General features: G+C 36.6%; 1 protein-coding gene across 1 annotated transcript in view; it reads right to left on the bottom strand.

Moving 5' to 3' along the window:
- Positions 1 to 21,857, bottom strand: part of Ca-alpha1T (Ca[2+]-channel protein alpha[[1]] subunit T) — a 94,660-nt gene that overhangs the window by 14,782 nt on the left and 58,021 nt on the right. Inside the window, 10 exon segments of the mRNA XM_068298824.1 lie at positions 1,334 to 1,499; positions 8,435 to 8,644; positions 9,900 to 10,894; positions 10,959 to 11,273; positions 12,070 to 12,093; positions 12,433 to 12,946; positions 15,229 to 15,470; positions 17,323 to 17,415; positions 18,253 to 18,407; positions 18,736 to 18,857. Coding sequence (XP_068154925.1) covers positions 1,334 to 1,499; positions 8,435 to 8,644; positions 9,900 to 10,894; positions 10,959 to 11,273; positions 12,070 to 12,093; positions 12,433 to 12,946; positions 15,229 to 15,470; positions 17,323 to 17,415; positions 18,253 to 18,407; positions 18,736 to 18,857 — 2,836 coding nt within the window.

The raw sequence follows: 21,857 nt of genomic DNA, 5'->3' as shown, positions 1-21,857 counted from the left end.
TGGGTTGGGACAGTGGGGCAATTTCTGCCTAAACGAAATGAAGGAACCAAAATGAAAAAGCAGCAGCATTTGGAACAATGAAATGAAAAACTGTTCAACAAGCCAACGAATCAACAATATTAAAGAATGGCCTAAGATTTTGTATATATATGGTATATATATATATATATACATTCAGGAACGTAAGCAAAACTGAAGTAGTGAAGGCCGATCAAAAATGTAGCAGGAGGCAAATTCCATGCAACAGAAATGTTGGCTTATGTCATATGTATAATGAGTAAGAGAGAGATAGACAAAGATAAAGAGAGAGAGAGAGAGAGAGAGAGGGAGAGAGAGAAAGAGACAAAGAATATTTGAGAAGAGGGAAGAGAGAAAGTAAGGGAGAAAGAGCATAAAGAAATATTGAAAATTTAAAGAAATCTTATAAAGACAGCGACTAATAGAGGGGAAGGATACATTGTGTGTGAGAGAGACAGAGAGAGAGAGAGAGAGAGAGAGAAGAGCGGACTGAATTCATATCGGACATGACTGTATCTTCGATTGAATTTTATTAATATTTAGTGTATATACATATGTATACAAGGCAATTGAAATTATGGCCTTAAAAATTGATTCAATGTGGCCTAAGTGAATACAAGTGAGTGTATGTGGACCTGTGTGTGTGTGTGTGTGTGCGTGTAAGGACTATCATATAGCTACTTATAAAAAAGGAAATAATATAACTCAAATTTATATACATATGTATGTACTTGTATATATACCTCGAAATGGGAGTACAAATTGAACACAAAATGAAACAGAAACAAACTTTGTAACCAACCTAAAAACAAACTGAGCGATAAAACAAACTCAAATTGTGTACTAAATACAAATGATTCATTAACGTTTTTATATGCCACTTTAAATACATATACTTATTTGGCATAGATCCTAAATATTATTGTAAATCGAAATCAAAAACAATTGAGTTATGCGGTGCCGATTCGTAAAACTTTCTACCAAAAAGTTTTGAAAATATCGTGAATCGGTGAATCGGTCTATTGAGTATAATCGAATATAATCATTTCGAAGGAAAAACAAAAACGAATTTGTGACAAAAACAAAGTGTGATTTAAAATTGTAAACTCTATATATGTATGTATGTATCTACGAATCGGAGCTAAGTATAACTCCGATAATTCTCCGTGGTTTAGCTTCGTTTTCTTTTTTTTGTTGGTTGGTTGGTTTCACATATGTATGTACGTATGGTGCAAGGGTCAAGATAGGGGGAGAGGGGTGTGTGTTTCGGTTTGGTTTTTCTTTTCAATTTGTTTGTTTTGTTGGTTGTTCTTACTTGAAATACTGTGACTGTGGCCCACAAAATGTTGTTGAAGTGTTTGCGATCGCACTCACATTGCGGATGACGGCTGATTATTTCGGGACATGTGCACTCACGCTCGAGTCCTGATTCGTCCAAAAATTTACAAAACTTACCGCCAAACAGATACATGCCGAGTATGCTGTAGGTTTATATAGTAGGTAGTATATATGTATATATATATATGTATGTATATATATAGATATATATATATATTTGTGGCATCGTGTTTATATATATATATATATATGTATTTATATAATTGTATGTAATAAATAAAGGATTCTTTTTCGTTTTTGATCTTTTCATGATATAGTATAAACGGGTAATTGGTAGGTAGAGCTAATGGCCCTCAATGAATTACTTCATTGTTGTTGTTTTTAGGGATTTATATGTATATATATATAAACTATTTAATATATATAGACAGTTTCTGTGTTTCTGTGTGTGTGTGTGTGTCTGTGTATTTGTTTGTGTTTGACCCTATTGACCCTAATACTTAAGTTTTCTGTTGTTTGTTTCTTTGAGGTTATGTACAAATTTTTAAGGTTAACTGGAACTGGAACTAAAACTAGTTTGTGGTATACGTATATACATATATATAAATTGAGAGTTGTTTGTTTTTGAATTCATCTATAAAGGTATATATATTTTGTTTTGTTTTGTTTTTTTTTTTTTTGAAAGTTGAGCAAAAGCAATAAAATTTTAGTCAGGATTTATTTTACAATTTGAGTTGAAGTTTTGAGTTGTTGGGTTCAGGTCCTTCAATTAACGGTAACGCTAACGAGACTGTACTTTAAGTAAAGTCAAGTAAGTGTTTCTTTGTGTTTATCTTTGATGTACATAGTTTATAGTCATAGTATAGATAGTATATGTATGTATGTATGTATGTGGGTATATGTATGTATGTATGTATGTATGTATGTATGGTAGGGTTCTTGGGTTCTAGACAACTTAGAGACTAAATTCTATATAGTATGTATAAAATAGAGATAAATATATAGTATTTGCATGGTAAATGGTAAAGATATACACTTAGAGTAAGTAATTGAAAAACAGTTTCATTGGATAAGAAGATAAATCAAATGGTTTGGAAGATACAAGACGGTGTGTGTGTGTGCGTGTGTGCTTGTGCGGGTGTACAGTGAGGAGAAAGAAAACATTGTCCATGGAAGAAAGGAACCAAAAGAAAGTGTGTCCTATAATTGTGTGTGGCAAAGTGTTAAATCGGGCCATGCTCTATAACCATCATCATGCTAGCTCTCATTCATAATGCTTACCTGCACAAACACATACATCCATATACATAGATATTAACATACATATATGCATGTCTAAACTTTATCGATCTTATGCTATCTAGATAGATTTGTAATACATTTGAGGATATAAGGCTAATTAGCTAGATCTATGTCGAACATGAACATGCCAAAATGCGCGCTGCTTGCTAAACAATTCTGCATGCCATCAAAAATCAAAATGGAATCGATAAATCAAAAGATATTGAATCGTAAATCGAAAATCATAAGTTTTTGAAAATTCGTACACTCAGATCAGACAAAAACACACACCACAAATTATAGTGCGAGCGAGAGAGCGAACGAGCGAGCGAGCAGGATTCTCAAGGGAAGATTAGATTATAGGATATATAGTGAGTATTATAGAGTAGAATCGATCAAGCTGGTCTGATCTTCACAATTCACAAATGTTAAAAAGAAAAGTATAAAAGAAAAACCAAGAGATAGTTACATAAAGCAAAGGAAAGGGAAAAAGAGAGACAGAGAGAGAGAGAGAGTAAAAGAGTGTGAGTGAGAGATAGATATTGCACATAGAAGTATATAGAGCACAGATATATAGCAAGCCTAACACTTGGGTTCCAGAAATTAAATAAACCAAATGAAAAGAGAGAGAGAGAAAAATTATAAAAATAAACAACATGAAACAACAAAATGCTTACACTTTGTTAAGTATTTCGATTTTCATTATTAAGTATTAAGTTTGTTTTCTTTTTTTTGAACAGTTAATATATGTATTATATAGTAAATCAGGTAGTAGGGTAGTATATATTCATTTTGGTTTAAGTGGTCATATATTAGTTAAGGTTGAATATTTAGAATATGTTAAAATATATATATGTATATATATGTATGTGCATATACATACAGCTGCGAACTTAAAAATAGCACCACTTGCTGAGGTAATGTGTTCAAAGGATTCCTAGGCTTATTTTAAGGTTCTAGGAACATGTGAATACGTTTTTGAACGTAAAATACTTTCTACTAATGGAAGCAGAAAAAAAATTCTATCAAAATCCAACGTTTTCAAAGATTTTTACAAAAAACCTTGATATACTCAAAAAATACCCGAAACTAAAAATAGCACCACTTGCAGTATTTTGCAAAATACCGTTAAATTTCGCAGAATTGCATAGCAAAAAACACATATTTAATAGTCCCTGGTTCAAAGTCGATTTTAAAAGCAACAGTACTACAAAATATCCGAGACCTTTAGATATAATGGGTCGGGGAAAACACTGCCCCGGGAAAAAAGCGAAACGTCATCCTAAACCAGGTTTTGGAGAAAAAATCGGATCTTGAAGATGGAAAACTGGTTGGTACTTCCAACAGAGTGATCCGAATACCGATCTATTTGAAACAGAAGCCTTAAACTCGCAGACGAAAGCCAAGACTGAAGCAGCAAGAAGTCGGTCCCTTAATGCGAGAGAGCAATAAGGATTCTTTTAAGGCTCTAACAGATCTTAAAAAGGACTTTCAGCCCCAAACTAGGGTCCAAATTGTTCGCAACTACCTCCGGAAGATCAATTCAAAAGATTCCAGTCGAAGAAAGCCTCCACTTTTGAACGCTAGACATAATGCCAATCGCCTTAAGTTGGTCAAAGATCATGAGAATTGGCTTGTCCAAAACTGGAGGAACGTACAATGGACTGATGAAAATAAAATTGTAAAATATCGTAGAAAAGGCTATAGACCATACGTCTGGCGTCCACAGAACCTGGAATTCAACTCCAAATTCACCCTAGAGTCTAGAATCAGTGTCATTGGTATGGGGCTGTTAGTCTTATTATGGTGTCGGTCACATATCAGTCCACAAATCGATTATGGATCAGCAAGTTCATGTAAATATCTTATAGACGGTGTTGCCACTATACGCTGAGGATAATATACAGCTAATATGACCCTTTCAACAGGACATCAGCCCAAAGCACACCAGTAAGAAAGCCAGGAAGTGGTGCTCAGCGAATTATCTGAATTTAATTGAGTGGCTGGGACAGTCACCAGACCAAAATCTCATTGAAAATCTTTGGTCTGATATTAAAAAAGCAGTTGCTGTTTCATTACCAACAAAAATTGAGAAGTGTTGGGAAGTAATCCAGGAGTCCTGGGCAAAAATAACGGTCAAATGCTGTCAAGACCTGGTTGACTCAATACCAGGACGATGTGCTGCGGTTATTGCCAATAAGGGCAATGCAACAAAGTATAAAGTTTATTATTTAATACTATTTTTAATATCTGATCATAACTTGTTAATGAATTTTGTTTTTTTCTGCTATTTTTTAATTTTGAGTAAATATTTGTAAAGTGGTGCTATTTTTAGTTTCGGGTATTTTTTGAGTATATCAAGGTTTTTTGTAAAAATCTTTGAAAACGTTGGATTTTGGTAGAATTTTTTTTCTGCTTCCATTAGTAGAAAGTATTTTACGTTCAAAAACGTATTCACATGTTCCTAGAACCTTAAAATAAGCCTAGGAATCCTTTGAACACATTACCTCAGCAAGTGGTGCTATTATTAAGTTCGCAACTGTATATATGTATATATGTATTTGTTGGCTATGTAATATATATATATATATATAGATAAAGGTATTTAGTTATATGCTTGGGTCTACCTGAAACACTGTGACGAGCGCCCAAAGAAGGCTGTCGAAATTCTTACGATCGCAAATCATCTCTCCATTAACTTTCTCGCAGAATTTACATCCGAACAGATTCATGCCGAGTATACTAAAGTGATTGGTTTGGTTTATGATATATATAAATATATATATGTATATATATTTGTTCGATAATTTATATATATTCTTATATATTTTTGGTGTGTTGTAGTTTTTTTTTTTTTTTTTTGTTGATATATTTTTAAAAATTTTCTTTTGGAAGGGTTTGGTATTTTTTTTTGTTTTGTGGTGTTTAGCATAGTTTTTTTTTTTCGTTATGTTTTTATTTATTTATTAATTTTTTATTTTTAGTATTGTTATTAGATAAGGTAGAATATGTGTGTGAAAAGAGAGAGAGAGAGAGAGAAGAGAGAGAGAGAGATACAAAATATATATATAAAAAGAGAGAAAGAGAGAGAGAGAGAGAGAAAGAGCAGAAAGCCAGTGTGAAAAAGGAGTGATTGAGTGTTTAACTGAAAGAAAAGAGGAGCAAAACTTTCTAGTGTTGGATAAGCCGAGGGAACGAGTTTGTTCGTTTTCCAACATTTTTGTTCCGTTTTGCTCTTGAATTGAGAATCGAAACGAAATCGAAAAGTGAACGAACGAATAAATTACTGCATTGAATATTCATGGTTCGTTCGTTCGTTCGTTCGATACGTGGTTCTTTTGGGTTGCTCTTAGTTTGTGAAGGATCCCACGATAAGAATAAAGTTTCGCACAGACTCAGAAGCTCCGCTTCGTTGAGAGCACAACTCTCAATAGCGCTCACCCATTCTAAGGACGAATCAGACAAAACAAAGGAAATCAAAGAAGATGCGAAAGAAGCACAGGTTTCTTAGTGATGTGTAGAAATTGTTGTTATGCCATTTGTATAATTATTTATATATTGCTTTTTGTTTTTGCTTTTTTTAAGAGGACTTTGAGTGCTGGTTTTAAGTTTTGATTTTACTGTGAATTGGTTTTTTTTTTTTTTATTTTGTTTACTTGTTTTCGTACGTTGGGCTCTTATGTCGTCGCTAGTTTGGGTTTAATCGGTTGAATGGTGATTGTTGATTTATTTAGCTAATTGTCATTTGGTTGGCGATACTAACTACACAACTAGGCTAACTAGGTTTTGTTTTAGTAGTTCTTTTCATTGTTTGATTAATCAAATATTTAAATAGATATATGTACGAGTAAATTATATATAAATATATATGTTTGTATATATAGATATGTATTGTAACGGCAGCGTACTACATTTGTGTGGGAGTATATTGTGGGTGTATGTGGGTCTGTGTCAAAAGCTTCAATAGCTTTAAACGGTGTCTGCATGTGTGTGTGTGTGTGTGTGTGTGTGTGTGTGTGTGGGGGGGGGGGACAAAACAGAAAACTTTTTGAGCTGAGCTTCAAGTGTGTGGAGCAGTGTGAGTAGTGTTGGCAAACGCTAAAAAAAAGCTAAGACACATATTTTATAATTTTATTTAATACTGAATATTGAATGAAGCTTTTGGTCTAACTAACTAAGTATTGTAACTGTTGTTCTTGTTGTCTGTGTGAAAGTGGGAATAAAACTAAATGAAAACAAGTGGAAAAACAAATTAGAAAATTTTATATAAATTTCATTTAAAATAGTTTTTTTTTTTCTTTTCGTTAGTGTTTAAAAAAGCTCATGATGAGAAACGAATATCGACAGAGAGAGAGAGAGAGAGTAGAGAACGAAATCGAGAGAGAGAGAGATATAGAATAAAATATGTTTTTCAAATCTTTAAATGAAATATCACTGTTGATATTTTTCAAATCGATAATATCGATAGATACTTGGTTTTTGTTTTCGTTTGATATGGTGAGGGAGAGCGAGCAAGCGAGCGAACGAGCGAGTGAGTCAAAGTGTACGACAACAGAAACAGAGAGAGAGAGAGAGAGAGAGGTGGGAAATAGAGGTATATATGTATGTATTTAGAGTAAAGAGATCGCAGATCTGATACAATTCGATTGGTAAAAACTAACTACTATTTTCCTTATTATTTTAAAACAGAACAAGAGACAGATAGAAAGAGAAAGAGAGTGGCGTTAAAGAATAGAAAGAGAGAGAGAGTGAGAGTGAGGAAGTCAAGAGCAAGAGAGCGGAAACGGGTACGAGACATTTACGCAAATCTTTACTCAAATATTTACTCAAGGTGGTACGCAGAAGTACAGTTGTGTGTGTTTTTAAATTAGCGTAATAAACGAGAGTACAGTTATATAACCAGAGCACAATTTTGGTGGGAGAGGAAAAGGGACGCCAAGAAATACATGGGAGCGTGGTGAGTGTGTCGAAGTGAGATGTATGTATGTATGAGTGAATAGTGTTGGTAAATGTATGAAGAAAGACAAGTAGTGGAAAAATAGTAAGAGAGCGACAGTTTAGTTAAAATTAGATGCGAGTGTATCCTTAGGGTTTATGAGACATTTTTTTTGATAGTAGAGAGAGAGAGAGAGAGAGAGAGCGAAAGATAGGCAGATACAGAGAGGATAAAGAGAAGACGCGTCTGTTTTGTGAGAGTGTTGGGGGGGCATAGGGCGAATTCGTTTGCCTCTATACAGCTCTATGCGAGTCCATATATATGTATATGGTTTCTATCTACATATGCATGTAGTATGTATGTATGTATGTATGTACATATATAACTGACTTCCGTTATTGGGTTGTTCTAGAGAAAACTCAACTTATTTGTGGTTAGTTTACTTAGTTTGGGGTGAGAACATGGGTCCATATGGGTAATTTTTATAGAAGTGGGTAGTAATTTTTAGTACTTAGTAGAATGAACGCGTTTACCGTTAAATGTTTGTGATAACAAATATAATTTCTGGTCTGAAATCATCCTCTTTAGGTAGCTTTTATTTTTTTTTTTTTTTTTTTTTTTTTGTTGTTTGTTTGCTTTTTGATAATTAATTTTTGATTTATCATTATATCTTCGGCTTGGTCATCTTCCTTTGTGAGTAACTGTTACTGTGTTGTGTTAGTGTGTGTGTATGTTATTTGTGTGTTGTACTGATTGTGTTTGTATTTTCTTTTTTTTTTTTTGTTGTTATATGGGTTTTCTTTTCTATTTTCTTTTTTTTCTTCATTTAGTTTTCTGAGCTTTGGGCCAATTTGAACTCACCTGAATATGAATATAAAGAGCACCAGCAGGGAGAAGAAGACGGCCACATTGTCCATGGTGCGCAGCATGACAAATAATTGCCTTCTCAGATTGGGCATGAAACGGACCAGTTTCAGTATGCGTAATAGGCGGAAGGTACGCAACACAGATAACCCGGATCCGCCGCCTCCAGTGCCATTGCCAACAAATTGTTGGCATATTTCAATGGCACTACAACAAAGAAAGAGATGCAAGTAGACAGAGAGAGAGAGAGACAGAGAGTGAGGGAGAATCGTACAAAATAAAGGACTAAATTTAAGCATAAAGTTTCTAAAAGTTGTAGTGGCTAGAAACAACTTTAAATACCTACAAACAGCTATTGAGAAGGTCCTTCGAATGACATTTCCCATTTTCTTACCATTCATTATATATGTACATATATAATTATATACACAATCACACTCCATTAACGAACATGTACAAATTCATATGTTATACCTTGTTTTAAAATGTCTAGAATTTCAAATTTCCGATTTAAACTTTCTCGAATATGGTTCGATCAAAGTAGTCCATGACTTCTGATTTTGTCAAGGTACTGCACAAATGGCCTAAGCATTCTCAGTAAAAACATTTCTACTCGTCTACGCACACATATCTCTAGCTCTGTGTACAAAATTACGAAAAACAAAACATTTTTCCACCAAAAATATTATACAATTTGGCATTCCTATAAAAAAAAAATTTTATTCCTGATTATCCCTTTACATTTTTCGATTGTTTTGTAGGGAGAATCCAATACAATGACGAGTCTATTCTGGGCCGGCTTACGCTTCTTCCGCAACATTTTCAAGCGACGCAGGGGAATCCTGTCCAACAAAACGCGCAGGCGTCCAGTCAACACACACGTACGCTTCAGCCCCAGCACAAAGAGTACCGAGGGCAGAAGATTCGCATGTGCGAATGCAAGGAAAGCAATCTTACGCGAAAGGGGTTTTTTGAGCACTGAAGATCGGCAGACAATGGACATTAGGAAGTTGGTGGAAACAGTCTGGCCTGGTTCGAACGATTGTGACCCAACACTACCTGACGATACACCAGAGCCCGGTTGTTGTGATTATTGCCGAGCTCGATACCAAAAGAAGCGGATATTGGAGGCCAGACGTTGTGAACTTGCGACAATTAGGGAGGCAAACTCTGGAAATGCCTTGCCAGAAGCTGGTAATGAAGGAGCAGCAGGAGACGCCGCTCCTACCGCACCTGATTCAACAGATGACACATATTCGTACAATTCTATAGATTCAGTTAATTTGGTAACTCAAGAGCCGACAGTTAATGCAGAGGCTGCAGAGACTGCAGGAACTTCTGCTACTTTGGCTGAACCGGTTGAGATTGCTAAGCCTGAGCAATCTCAATTATAGATAGTTTTACATTTTGAATTTCTGTGATAGTTAATAAATTTGAGTTTGCGACCAATATAACGACCTACCTGAGTATGACAATGATGCCATCAAATACATTGAAGCCGTTGGCTATATACCGGAACGGACCTTCGGCTACCACCTTGAGTAGCATTTCGACGGCAAAGATGCCGGAGAAGACAACATTGCTGGTTTCCACAATTGCTGTTAGCTCGGCGGGTTGGTCGTGATACTCTATGCCCATGGACAGGGTGTTGATCAATATGGCGAGCAGTATGCCCTGCTGGAAGTACTTGTGTTCGACCAATCGTCGGATGTAGCGTCTTATCCAGCTGCAGACTCGCGATAAGCAGCGATAGACAGCAATTAGACACCGCATGGCCGGCGATCTCTGACGCTGGCGATCGTCGAGAGGGGAGAGCGCGTTCTGATAGAGATCATAGCAGCAGGCATAGTCTTCCATATAGTTGCCCGTGATGGGGGCAACAGCCGTGGCGGCAGCCGATGCATGACCACCGCTACCGCCACCTCCTCCACGGGAGCGATGATGGCTCTGCCCTTGTCCCTGTCCCTGTCCGTGTCCATTGTTATTATTGCGACTTTGGCTATTGTTATTGTTGTTGTGATGATGATGATGGTCTTTGCTGCGACGATTTGCCGCATTTGTAGTGTTAGTGTTGCTGGTGGCGTGATGGGTTGCAACATCAGCCACAACTGCAACTTGGGGCGTTTCGTTGGATGAAACGGCCACGGACGAGGCGGCTGCTGCTGCCGCCGCCGTGGTTGTCGTTGTTGCACCTGTCGTTGTGGCAGTGACAATGGAGGGTGGCTTGGGTGAGGCTGCTTGCTCCACTTGCTGCTTGAGAGCCTCCGCTGTGTGTGGATCGCAGCGGGCAAGCGATGTGTAGAACGATTCCAGGGTACTCTGACCCGTTGGCAGGGCTGCTGAGAAGGCCACAGAAAATGCCAAAAGCTCTTGACAAGTCATAGCATCGTGTATGCCCAGTTCGGAGCAATCTGTATAGGCATTGGCAATGGTGCCGATGGTTTGCGGTAGATTTACCTACAAAACACAATAAAAAATCAAGTATACGCCACCAAATTATTATGTATACGATGAAAACTACCTGCCAAATGCTGCCGTCGCCCGCCTGTGTCATTTTCTCCGTGGAAAATATATTGTGATTGTTTTTATCAATTGATCCGACACTGGCAGAGCTTCCACCGCCGGCACCGCCGCCTCCATTAAGATTAATACTTGCCCCCACTGATCCTGCTGCCGGCATCACTCCAGCGGCTGTTGAGCCAGCCGATGAACCACTTGGCCCATCATTGCTCAATGCCGGCGGTGTGTGAAGTAAAACATATTCATTGAACATCACCGAGGGACGTCGACTGGCCGATGTGGGTGGACTGAGAAAGCCCGATGTGCAGGGATGACTCTGTGTGTACGGATTGAATGGAGATCTTGTTAGTCTTTTGCATTTAAACATATGTATGTGTTTCGATTGACCATTTGACTTTAGTCTGGTTGTCTATTTTGCTTGTGGTTGATTCTTTTTCATCGTTTTTTTAGGTTTTTCTATATTGCAGATATATGTACATAGATCAGGTTAGCCAATTAGTTATTATTAAATTCTATATAGTAACGGCAATACATCTTGTTGACCAACTTATTTAACAAAGACTTCTTCTAAATACGAATGATTCCCTTTGATTGATTGATCTTGTTATTCCTTACTCAACAATTGTCACTATTATATGAAGACTGTGGTTAACTATTAGATCTTGTTTCCGAATCAAAACTGAGACCGTTTGCCCATAGTTTTGAAACTTGATTTTCGTATTTTCTAATTAATTTCATGAATTTCATAAAAACAGATGAAAAGTTTCAATAAATTTTGCATTTCTATTCGTTATTCACTTTTTCGAGCTATGTTTTCGTTGCCATTCCATAAAATACATATATTTAGCATAAAAAAGAACTTTGTGAATGGGGCCAATGGGAATAAAAACCGATTCTGATATCGATCCTAGGCGCTATTGATATTTCGTTCAATTTCAGACCAAATTATTTTTTATAGTTCGCCTTACACTTTACAAATATTTTTGAACTTAATATTTAGTCAGTTTTGCTTTTGTCACTATAAACATTAGATATATCTGGATAGGATAGGTATACTGTATGTTTGTATGTTTGATTATAGAGTTTTCATTTTTAAGAACATTTTCCAGTACCTTGCCCAAATTTCCCAACTGCAGCTACAAGAAAAGTACATACATTTTTATTTAGATTATTAGGAATTAACAATTGGAGAAATACGATAGATTAGTTTGAGTTAGTTAGTATTGCCTAACAGTATGGAGCAAAATACATATATGTATGTATGTTTTAGTGGGGCTTTACTGTTTCGAATTGGTTCGGATAATGTTGTTGTTCGTTTTGTTGGTCTGGGTTGTTTTGAATTCAATTTTCTAGTTTAGTTGGCCTTGTATCTAATTGTAAGTATTTTGTATCTATTCCTAATATTTACATATGTATGTATGTGAGGATGTATGTGAGGATGTCTTGGATGAGTTATATCTTGCAAATGAACTCACCATCAGTTGCTCCGAATCGATAACCTGTTGGGGAAATTTCAATAGAATTGTCTTCTGTTCGGCAGCACTGCCCTCCGGTTTCAATTGCTGCAGGTTGTGACTGTGATGGGACTTCTTTAGGGAGGATTGACGTGGCCCCAGGCCAGAGCCTTCGCCGCCCATTGATTGCTCGGTGTTTTCGGATGAGGAATGCTGTTGCTGTTGTCCCTGCATTGGGCCCATCGTTACACTTGCCGCACTGCCATTGATCCCATTGACCAGGGCTACTGTGGTGCAGCTGGGCGCATTGTTGCCATTGCTGGTGCTGCCATTGCCATTGCTGTTGTTATTGTTGTTATTGTTATTGTTGGAATTCAGGGGCACCATAACAGTTATCATCTGATCCTGTATGCTGGACGGCTTACGCGCACTGTACTTAGGGCACTTTGGATGATGGCATTTGATGCGTGATGGCGAAAAGGTCAGATTATCGGCATTGGGCAAAAGTCCCTCTTTGCGCTGTTGACGCTGATATCTGTGGATGGGTTTTGTTTTGGTGGTGGTGGAGAGGGAGGTGAGCAGAAATAACATTTTCATTAGTGAATCTAGTTTCATTGAATCATCGCTCATATCTATGTATCTATCTATATGTCTGTCTCTTTTTCACACACACACACATTTAAGTCTGATTGACAACATCGTGTTCTTTGTTTTGTGGAATGTTAGGTGGGGGGAGGCATGTATCATATTGGGCAGGGATGCGGGACTAGTGCATATTTGTCTATCTTTTTATGTATCTATATGTATTGTGCCGTATGTGTGTGTATCTGTGTGTGTGTGTATGTGACTGTGCTTAACAATTAGACAACAATTACATAATTCAATCAAATGAACAACGCAAATTACCAAGTTGAAACGACAACAATACAACACAAATCATTGCAAAATGATTCAAATGAACAGAAATACATGGAGAGGTAGAACTATCTATCCACTATCTATCATATTTGCATAATACATTCGTTGGGATATAAGTAATGTAAGTCAAATGTATAAAATTCATGTTCCCACCGTAAATGGAGAAGAGTGTAGGACTCATTGAAATCACTGAAATCAAGTGACTGACAATGACAAATTTGATATCTGATAAGTTCTGATAGGTTCTTCCTTCAGACCTAATTGCTAACATCTAAGCCATTTGCTCTGCTTCCAGCATGCCCATCGCTTCTCTTGGCATTAGCCAGTTGCATTTGCCTACTCATTTCACTCTAATTGGTCCCAGTCTAGGCACAGACATGCTCTGGGAGCGAACCACAACTAACTACACTAAACTTTTGCTAATCTATAGTTATGTACTAACAATTTGTATTGCTTTTCTTTCTTTTTTGTCTTCTCTTTCAGATGCACAGTTCAAATAATTGAAAAACTATACAAAACAAACAGGGGAAAGGGAAAAAACAGAAACCTATGAAAAATGCAAAACCCAAAAGTTGACAACTGTAAGCGAAATGAAAACTAAAAACAAAACAAAACAAGACGAAACAAAATGAAATATACAAATTTTGAAAAATGGGGCAAAACGAAATGAATGTATGTATGTATGTATGAATGTGACGTACGTGACCAGCGTCAAATGCATGCTAAATGAATTTTTAATAAATCAAAAGCGAAACAAATGAAAGAAGCAAAAAAGCACAAGAAAAGCAAAAGAAACACAAAATACATGTGTATATTGGAAAACAAATAAATGGAGAAACTACCAACAGACGGAAACTCAAGTATCATAAATAAAATGCAGCGAAATCAAATGTGAATGAGTTTAGACTGGGCAGGAATGAGGGGCAAAAGTGGTAAGCGAAACAGAGAGTGTAAGAGAGAGGGAGAGAGAGGGATCAGGCACGGGTGGTTATGTGGATTGAGCGTTTAAGCAACTCAAATGACGACTGTTGCAAAAAAGTGTAGTCTACTTTTTGGGGCAGAATGGCGACGAAAATCATAAAATATTTGCACACACACACATACACTCTCTCTCTCTCTCTCTATCGCTCTTTCACTCTTTCTCTCTCTGATACATACATTCATAATGTTGGAATGCATTGATTTTGAAATTCGATAACAAGTATTTAAACTTGGTTGATTTCGGGTATAAGTACCTATATTTTGTACAACTCAAAAGAATTGTAGCTACTTGAATTTCATTGTTAATGTCTGTAATTTGAAACAATTATTAAGTGAGTTCTTTATAGAGTCACTTGACTTAAATGAGTTATTCGTGAATTTTTCTATAAGCAACTTTCTTTCTGTTGAAACTTTTAAATTCTCGAAGATTTCAGTTCAGAAATCATTCACTGAAGACTTAAACATGAGTCCCATGTGGTCACCTGTCTCAATAGCTCTTGGTGGAATTCCAAAACAGCTTGAATTTCTATGGGAACAGTTACGATATTTAGCATTACCAACATTTAGTTATGTATGGATCTATGAGGGAATTTGTAGACTATATAAAATTAAAAATAGTTTTCGTTTAGCCAAGAGTATGTGTTCAGTGAACTCCCAGCTCGTGTCTTTTTAGTTTAGGCCATTTTCAACCTTTGGATTACGACAAGAAACTCCCTAAAGCCTCCTTAAGTGAGACTGATTAACAGTTGTAAATGTTGGTTAGTTTGTTGATTGATTGGTTAGTTGATTGTGGTGGTAGTAGTTGGTTGATTGGTTGATTGGTTAGTTGGTTGGTTGGTGGATTATACTTAAAATCAAACAAGAACTATGAAACGTAAAACATAATTGAATGAAATCATAAGGGTACAAGCAGCATACTTATATAATCTGTACTTCTTTAACATTCGTCTTTTGAAGCGTCGCCAGAGATGGGCTATGTATTTCACGATTTCCGCATAGCATGTCGCCGGTTCCGAGTTGTTTGTACTGCTGGCCAATGTTGAGGTGGATGTATATCTGGCCCGTTCCTGTCTCATTCGCTCCATTTCACGTTTCTTTGTCTCGGAGAATTGTGTGGCGATGACAACGAGGCACAAATTGATCATGAAAAACGAGCCAATCTGTTAAAAAAGAACAAGCCAGACAGGAAGTATAGATTAAGAAAGTAATTAAAAAGTATTTGTCGAGCCAATTCATCAATTTGATCTTTTTTTATGCACAACAATTGAGATTGGCAAAACTCCAAACCGGAAATTTCTATACTCTTTCTTTCAATAAAGGTCAAAATAGTCGAATTTTCAAATACACAAAAGACAGAGAAGAGAGGTTTTCGACCCCATAAATTATAATATTCTTGATCATCATCTTATTTTGGGAAATTCAATTTTTGTCGGTGATCACGTCACACACACAGTACGAAGCCTGAGCATGTACCGACGAGTGTACACGAGTGTTCTGTAGTCTGTGCCAGAGTAAATTATTTTCGTAGCTCTCGTGGCCCTCTTTCCCATGCTAGGCTCTCAGTAAAAGTACGAACGTTCGGGTTTTTGGCGAAGTTCTCTGGGGTTCCAAGACTAGGCTAGCGCTTGTCCCATCTATGTGATTGTGTGTTAGACTAGAATATTGTTCAGGTGGGTTTTAATAGATCTCTAAAAGTATGAAGTGAAACACAAATAAAAGTTTAAATTGTTTTCTGTGAATATTCTATTTCATTTGCTTGTTGAGGTGAGACTTTTAAGTCTGTCTCGCACCTTCCTAGAATTCTTCGCAGAATCGAAATCCTACGAACGATGTCATTGTTTTGAGGTGTCTAATCAAATTGTTTCGCCCTAGTACATAGACATCAGTATAGCTGATTTGTGGGTCTAATATAAGTTGTTTTTATTATGCATTTTAGTTTTCAATTTAAGCTGTAATTTTGAAGCTCCGTTCCTTATACATTTATTCTCTTCTAATTACACAATAATAATGGCAAAAGATATATAAACATGGTCAATATTCCATTTGCATTCGAAATCGACTAAAGACAAATTTGCTCAACTTTAAATTAAAAAATTCATAGAGTTACTTATTTTGCAACAAAACAAAGAAGAATGTTTCTAATTTCGTAACACACACACACACACACGCACACACATAAAGCATAAATATGCAATTTCCTAGCATTCAAATCTATGATGGGCTATAGAGGGGGACAGAGATAAAGAGAGAGAGAGAGAGAGAGAGAGAGAGTGTATGAAAAGAGATGAAAAAGTCTGGCACAGACTGAAAACTATTTGCATAGGAAAAGTTGTTGCTCTTGGTAGAGTGAAATCATTTTGCACATGAAATGAACAGCAAAAAAGGTACAGACAGAAAGAGAGTGAAAGAGAAAGGGAACCAGAAAGAGAGAGAGAGAGAGAGAAGGAACTAGTGAAAACTTCAAACATAAATAATGAAATTTTCTGTGTGTGTGCACTTAAAGGCTTTTAATTAGTCCAAGGACACCTGACAACGAGTTGGCATATGACAACAGACTGGATGAGACTAGCGATGACTAAAGGACTCGACTGTCGACACCTCTGGGTCATCGTCTGCATCATTGGTCTATACAATTTGAGTACCCCAAATGCTGTATACCCTGCACGAGATGAGTGAAAAAGGGGCTTATACGGTTAAGACTCTAGATGACAGCTTGGCTATTAGCTTTGATGACTTGAAGTTTAATTCAAAAGTCTATAATGTAGGGGGTGTGTGTGTGGGTTCCACTTTTAAATTTACTTATTTATATTGGCCGAAATTGCCTCAACACAGCGTGAAAGCTTAGCCCAAACTGTTTCTCTCCACATAGGGAGGCAGGCAGCTGGCAGCGGGCAGCAGGCAGAGTGAGTCGTGCCCCAATTTTTGGGGCAGGCCTCCGAAAACTCGGTTTGCATATTCAATTCAAGATCAAAGTGATGCCGGGCAAACTGCCAGTCTGGCAGTTAGGCTTACCACAATCAACAGCACAAAGTAGATCCAATCCCAAAAGCTGTGCGCATCCTGCACGTAATACATTATGTCCGTCCAGCCCTCCAGTGAGATGACCTGCAAATCCAAATATATATACACATACATACATATATATGAAAAGGGGGAAAAAAACGGGCATTATTTCAACGTAATTAGAGTATATGTATATGTATTTATGTGTTCGTATGCCACGCTGCGTTGGGTTGCGTTGCGTTTCATTGTTGGCAATTAGCCTGTTTCCCTTTTTACGCTGTTTCGCCCTTTTGGTGTTTTTTACCACGTCACGTATACGTGATTCGCATTGAATGCAATCTAATTGTAAACAGGAGCGCTCTCTGAATAATTTCGAAGCACTTGTTATGCAATTCTCCAATTCACACAACCGCTCCTGTCCGCCTTAGCCCCTTCGTCTGTTTGCATTATGATTAACGGTTCATTTGACATGGCTAAGTAATTGGCATATCCAAGAAGAGAATGTTAGTTGCTTGCCCTGGCATGGGCAAGGAGCTTATGATCTATTAAATCGACTATTTCTTCGCCATCGATCCAAAATGCATTTCACAACCGTTTGTCCTTGGAGGGTGTGATTAGGATACAACATTTTGCTCTTACACATACATACATCATCGTCTATCATTTAGATCTCCTTGAAGTATCTAAACTGACTGACTATCTCTGCTAATTCAATTAAAGTATGGATTAGTTATTTATGCAAATCCGTAACTCGCAAATGCTTTGCTTTTGTTGGGCCAACAGGAAAATGTGTCAGGACGCGGACCGCAGTTGACACCAAATTAACATGCAACTTAGCAGCTGTTGGCATTGTTGTCATTGTTGGCTTGTTGTCGTTGTATCGTTGTATCGCTGTGTTGATATTTGTTTAACAAAGTTGAAAGCTAATTGGCAACTCACCAGGAAAATGGCCACCCAGGCCATGCCGATGTTGTCAAATGAAATGGTGCCCTGAAATGGGTTCTCAAAGCTCGGCTGGCATGTTGTATAATACTGATTCCAATTGACGCACGATGTGTTTGTTGGCTCGTTGAAGTCGAAGAGTTTGGCTTCGTCTGTGATGCGGTGGTTGAGATTGAGATTCGCATTGAGTTACGGTTAGATGGCAGAGGGGGAAAAGATGGAAAATTGCTATACAGTTTTATAATTGTGATTGTTTCAGCTTTCAGTCATTAAACCAAGTGCAAAAGCAATTAAAAATGCTATCAAATTTGATTGCCTCCGAGTGCGAGTAATTTGCACTTCATTAGCTTTTCGCTTTTCTCTTCAAGGCTCTTCTTTTCTCTGCGCTTCGCCCCCATTCGCATAATGAGGACGACAAAGAAGACGAGATAGAAGTGGAATAGATATGGGGTTTTTTGGGAGGGGGTACCATTTACTTACCATTACAGACAAGCGAACCGATTCGATAGGGTGGAAAATTTCCGCACAGATGCATTCCAGAGTCATTTGGTGTCGAGCATATATAATCCTGATCCTTGGAGAACTCATAATATTGCGACAAACTAGATAGATATTACAAAATTATTTTCGAAAGAAAATGTCGGAAAACAGCGGAAAAGTTCATAGAATCAATGTAGAGAGACATAGAGAAAGAAAGATACAGTAAGAAAAAGAACGAGAGATTACAATTATTAATACGATTTTATAAAAATATTCAGTTAATTATATATACATATATATATACGTATATGTACATATATATGTATATATATATATAAAGTATGTAGTTTATGCGTATTTTAAACATTTACATACAAGGACAATTTCAATATTTACTTAAAGAAAAATTTGAAAAAATAAATCAATTTTCTTTTTGATTTAAACAAAGTTTTTTTTTTTTTGTTTTGTTTTCGGTTCATTTTTTTTTCATTTCAGGTGGGTAAGGGTGCTAATAATTTGGAAAAGAGAGAGAAAAGAGACAGCCAATCGAAGGGAAAACCAAAAAGAAAATGAACTAAACTAACGATAAATTTGACCAATGCTTAAAAGTTAGAGAAATGGACAAATATAGTTTGATAGAGATAGGGAGATATAAGTACAGTGTGACAAACATATACATAGTTATAAGGCTAGTTAGAGTAAGAGCGAGAGAGCGTGAGCGTGAGCAAGTGAACGAGTGAGCGAGTGAGTTCAAAGCAGCGAGTGATAGACAGCGATTGACAGCAAGAGCAAGAGCAAGAGCGATAACGATAACGAGAGCGTAAGTACAGTCAAAAGGCAGACTCACATTACGACACAGAGACACAACTGCACCAGAGTATGTAGTTTGCTTTGGTTTGGTTAGTTAAGAATGAAACTAAAAGGCTGAATAGTAAAAATAATGTAAATTCGAGTCAAAGACTCAACACAAAAGGTAAATGGGGCCAGGCAAATTTAAATTTTTTCGTTGTGGCCGTGCCGAAGTTTTTAATTCTCCTGCATTCGATCTGATTAAACAGAAATGTGATGACTATATTGTATCCTTCAAACGTATTCTATTGTTTAAAGGAGGCACTTTCAAATAGGCATTTGATTGAAATAATTTCATCATTTATGGATAGATAAAAAGGTTTCTTATATTTGCGATTTTCGAACTTTTATGAAATGTCTATAAGCTGTGTTCAATTTCAACAGATCGACACCTTAATCACCGTCACATATGCGTGTGTGAGAGGGTGTGTATGTGTGTGTGTGTGTTTGTGAAACCACAAGCAGATTTTGTTCAAATTCTGTTGTTTTTGAAACAATTTTCACTCTGCTTGAATGAATGTGTGTATGTATATGTATTTATGTATGTAGGTATGTATGTACTTGGTTGTTGTGTGAGTGAAAAGAGTTTTGAGAGTACGGATTCAAATTCGAGTTGGTTGATAGGGAGCAGACGGATGGCTGGGAGAGAGACTGGGACTGGGAAATGGGACTGGGATGGCGGGCTAGGAGGTTGGAAAAGGGGGCAGCTTTAAATACCTTTGCAATAGAAACTGATGGTTTTTCCTGCAAAAGAGGGGTTGAGCTTACAAAAGATATACACACACACACATATATATATATATATTATGTATGTATGTATGCATAAACCATATAAGGTAAATAAAACTTCTAGTGCCAGTGTTTGTGTGTGTGTGTGTGTGTGTGTGTGTGCATGTATATAGGGTGTAAGGAAAAAACATTCTGTTTTGCTGTTTGATGGTTCAATTTGTTAAAGAATCTTCAACTTTAAATTAAGGAATATATCGTGTCATCTTTCTAGACTGTTTAGAATAATTTCTATTTCTACAGATGAACTTTAAACGAATATATTATTATTGTATTATCGCATCTAATGAGACAACCCGCACAATATCACGCATACGACATGTGATTCGTGGTTTTCAGTCCCATTTGGTCATCTCAATAGATCTGACAAACAAATGATGTACTTTAGCGTCTATTTAATGACTTCAAGTCTTGGGTTCAGGGGTCATCTAAGTAAGTTTTGTTGTACTCTTGTGTTTATCTTGTGTGTGTAGTTATTTTGGCTTAACCTGGGCCTGGGACATCATGTAACGGAACGAGAATCTTACCTCAATTGGCAAACGAAACGGAACAGAAAACAAAGGAAATGCAACAAAATGAGAGAAATAAAAACGGAAAAAGGGGAAAACTGTAAATATTTCTGTGCAAAGTTACAAGTATGTAGATTGGTTCCAAGTGGGTGAGGTGGCAGGTAACGACAAAACTCACACACCGAGAATACAACAACAAGTAGGAAGTAGTTGTAAATAGCAAGGGAAGTAACTGAAACAATGAAGTTTTCTATTTAAACTTAGTTTTGTATATATAGTATTTTGGTTTTGTTTTCTTTGTTTTTGGGTACAAACACAAAACATCTACTAAATAGTCTTAACAGTATGTTAAGTGTATGTTTGGTGTGTGTGTGTGTGAGTGTGAGTGAGAAAAGATAACTAAAAACACGTAAAGACTTCGGTACAGTTGTGTTTAGTTTCTTTAAAGTGGTGAGAGAGAGTGAGATAAAGACAGAGAGAGACAGAGAGAGAGAGAGAGAGAGAGACAACAAGGACAGGTACAAAAAAAGCTCTAGGCAGAAACAAATATTCTCTTTTGTTGAGAATTTCTTTTTTAATGTTTTAATAATGTTGTTCTTTGTTTAAACTAGTATAAATGCTAGCTTTAAATTGTTATTTTAAGTTAAATTTTGTTGTTTAGTTCTTAGTTCATAATTAGAATGACTTATATATTGTATATTTATATATATATTCATATATTTTCAAATAACAGATACATCAAATAGAGAGAAAGAGAGGGAGAGAGAGAGAGATAGACAGAAAAATAGAGCTAAATAGTTTCGACTAATTAGAAAATGTTCATCTAATTTATATAGTTTATGCACATTTATATAGTTGGAATATCTGTGTGGATCTAATAAACTAATGTTAATTGTTGTTGGGTTTCGTGTGGTTTCCTTTTTGTGTGAGAGTGTTTGGACAGAGCAAGAAAAGGAAGAAGGAAAAGAGATCTAGTAG

This window comes from Drosophila tropicalis, unplaced genomic scaffold, assembly GCF_018151085.1.
Source record: "Drosophila tropicalis isolate 14030-0801.00 unplaced genomic scaffold, ASM1815108v1 contig_867, whole genome shotgun sequence".
Classification (NCBI taxonomy): domain Eukaryota; kingdom Metazoa; phylum Arthropoda; class Insecta; order Diptera; family Drosophilidae; genus Drosophila; species Drosophila tropicalis.
This window is presented reverse-complemented; position numbering and strand designations above follow the sequence as displayed.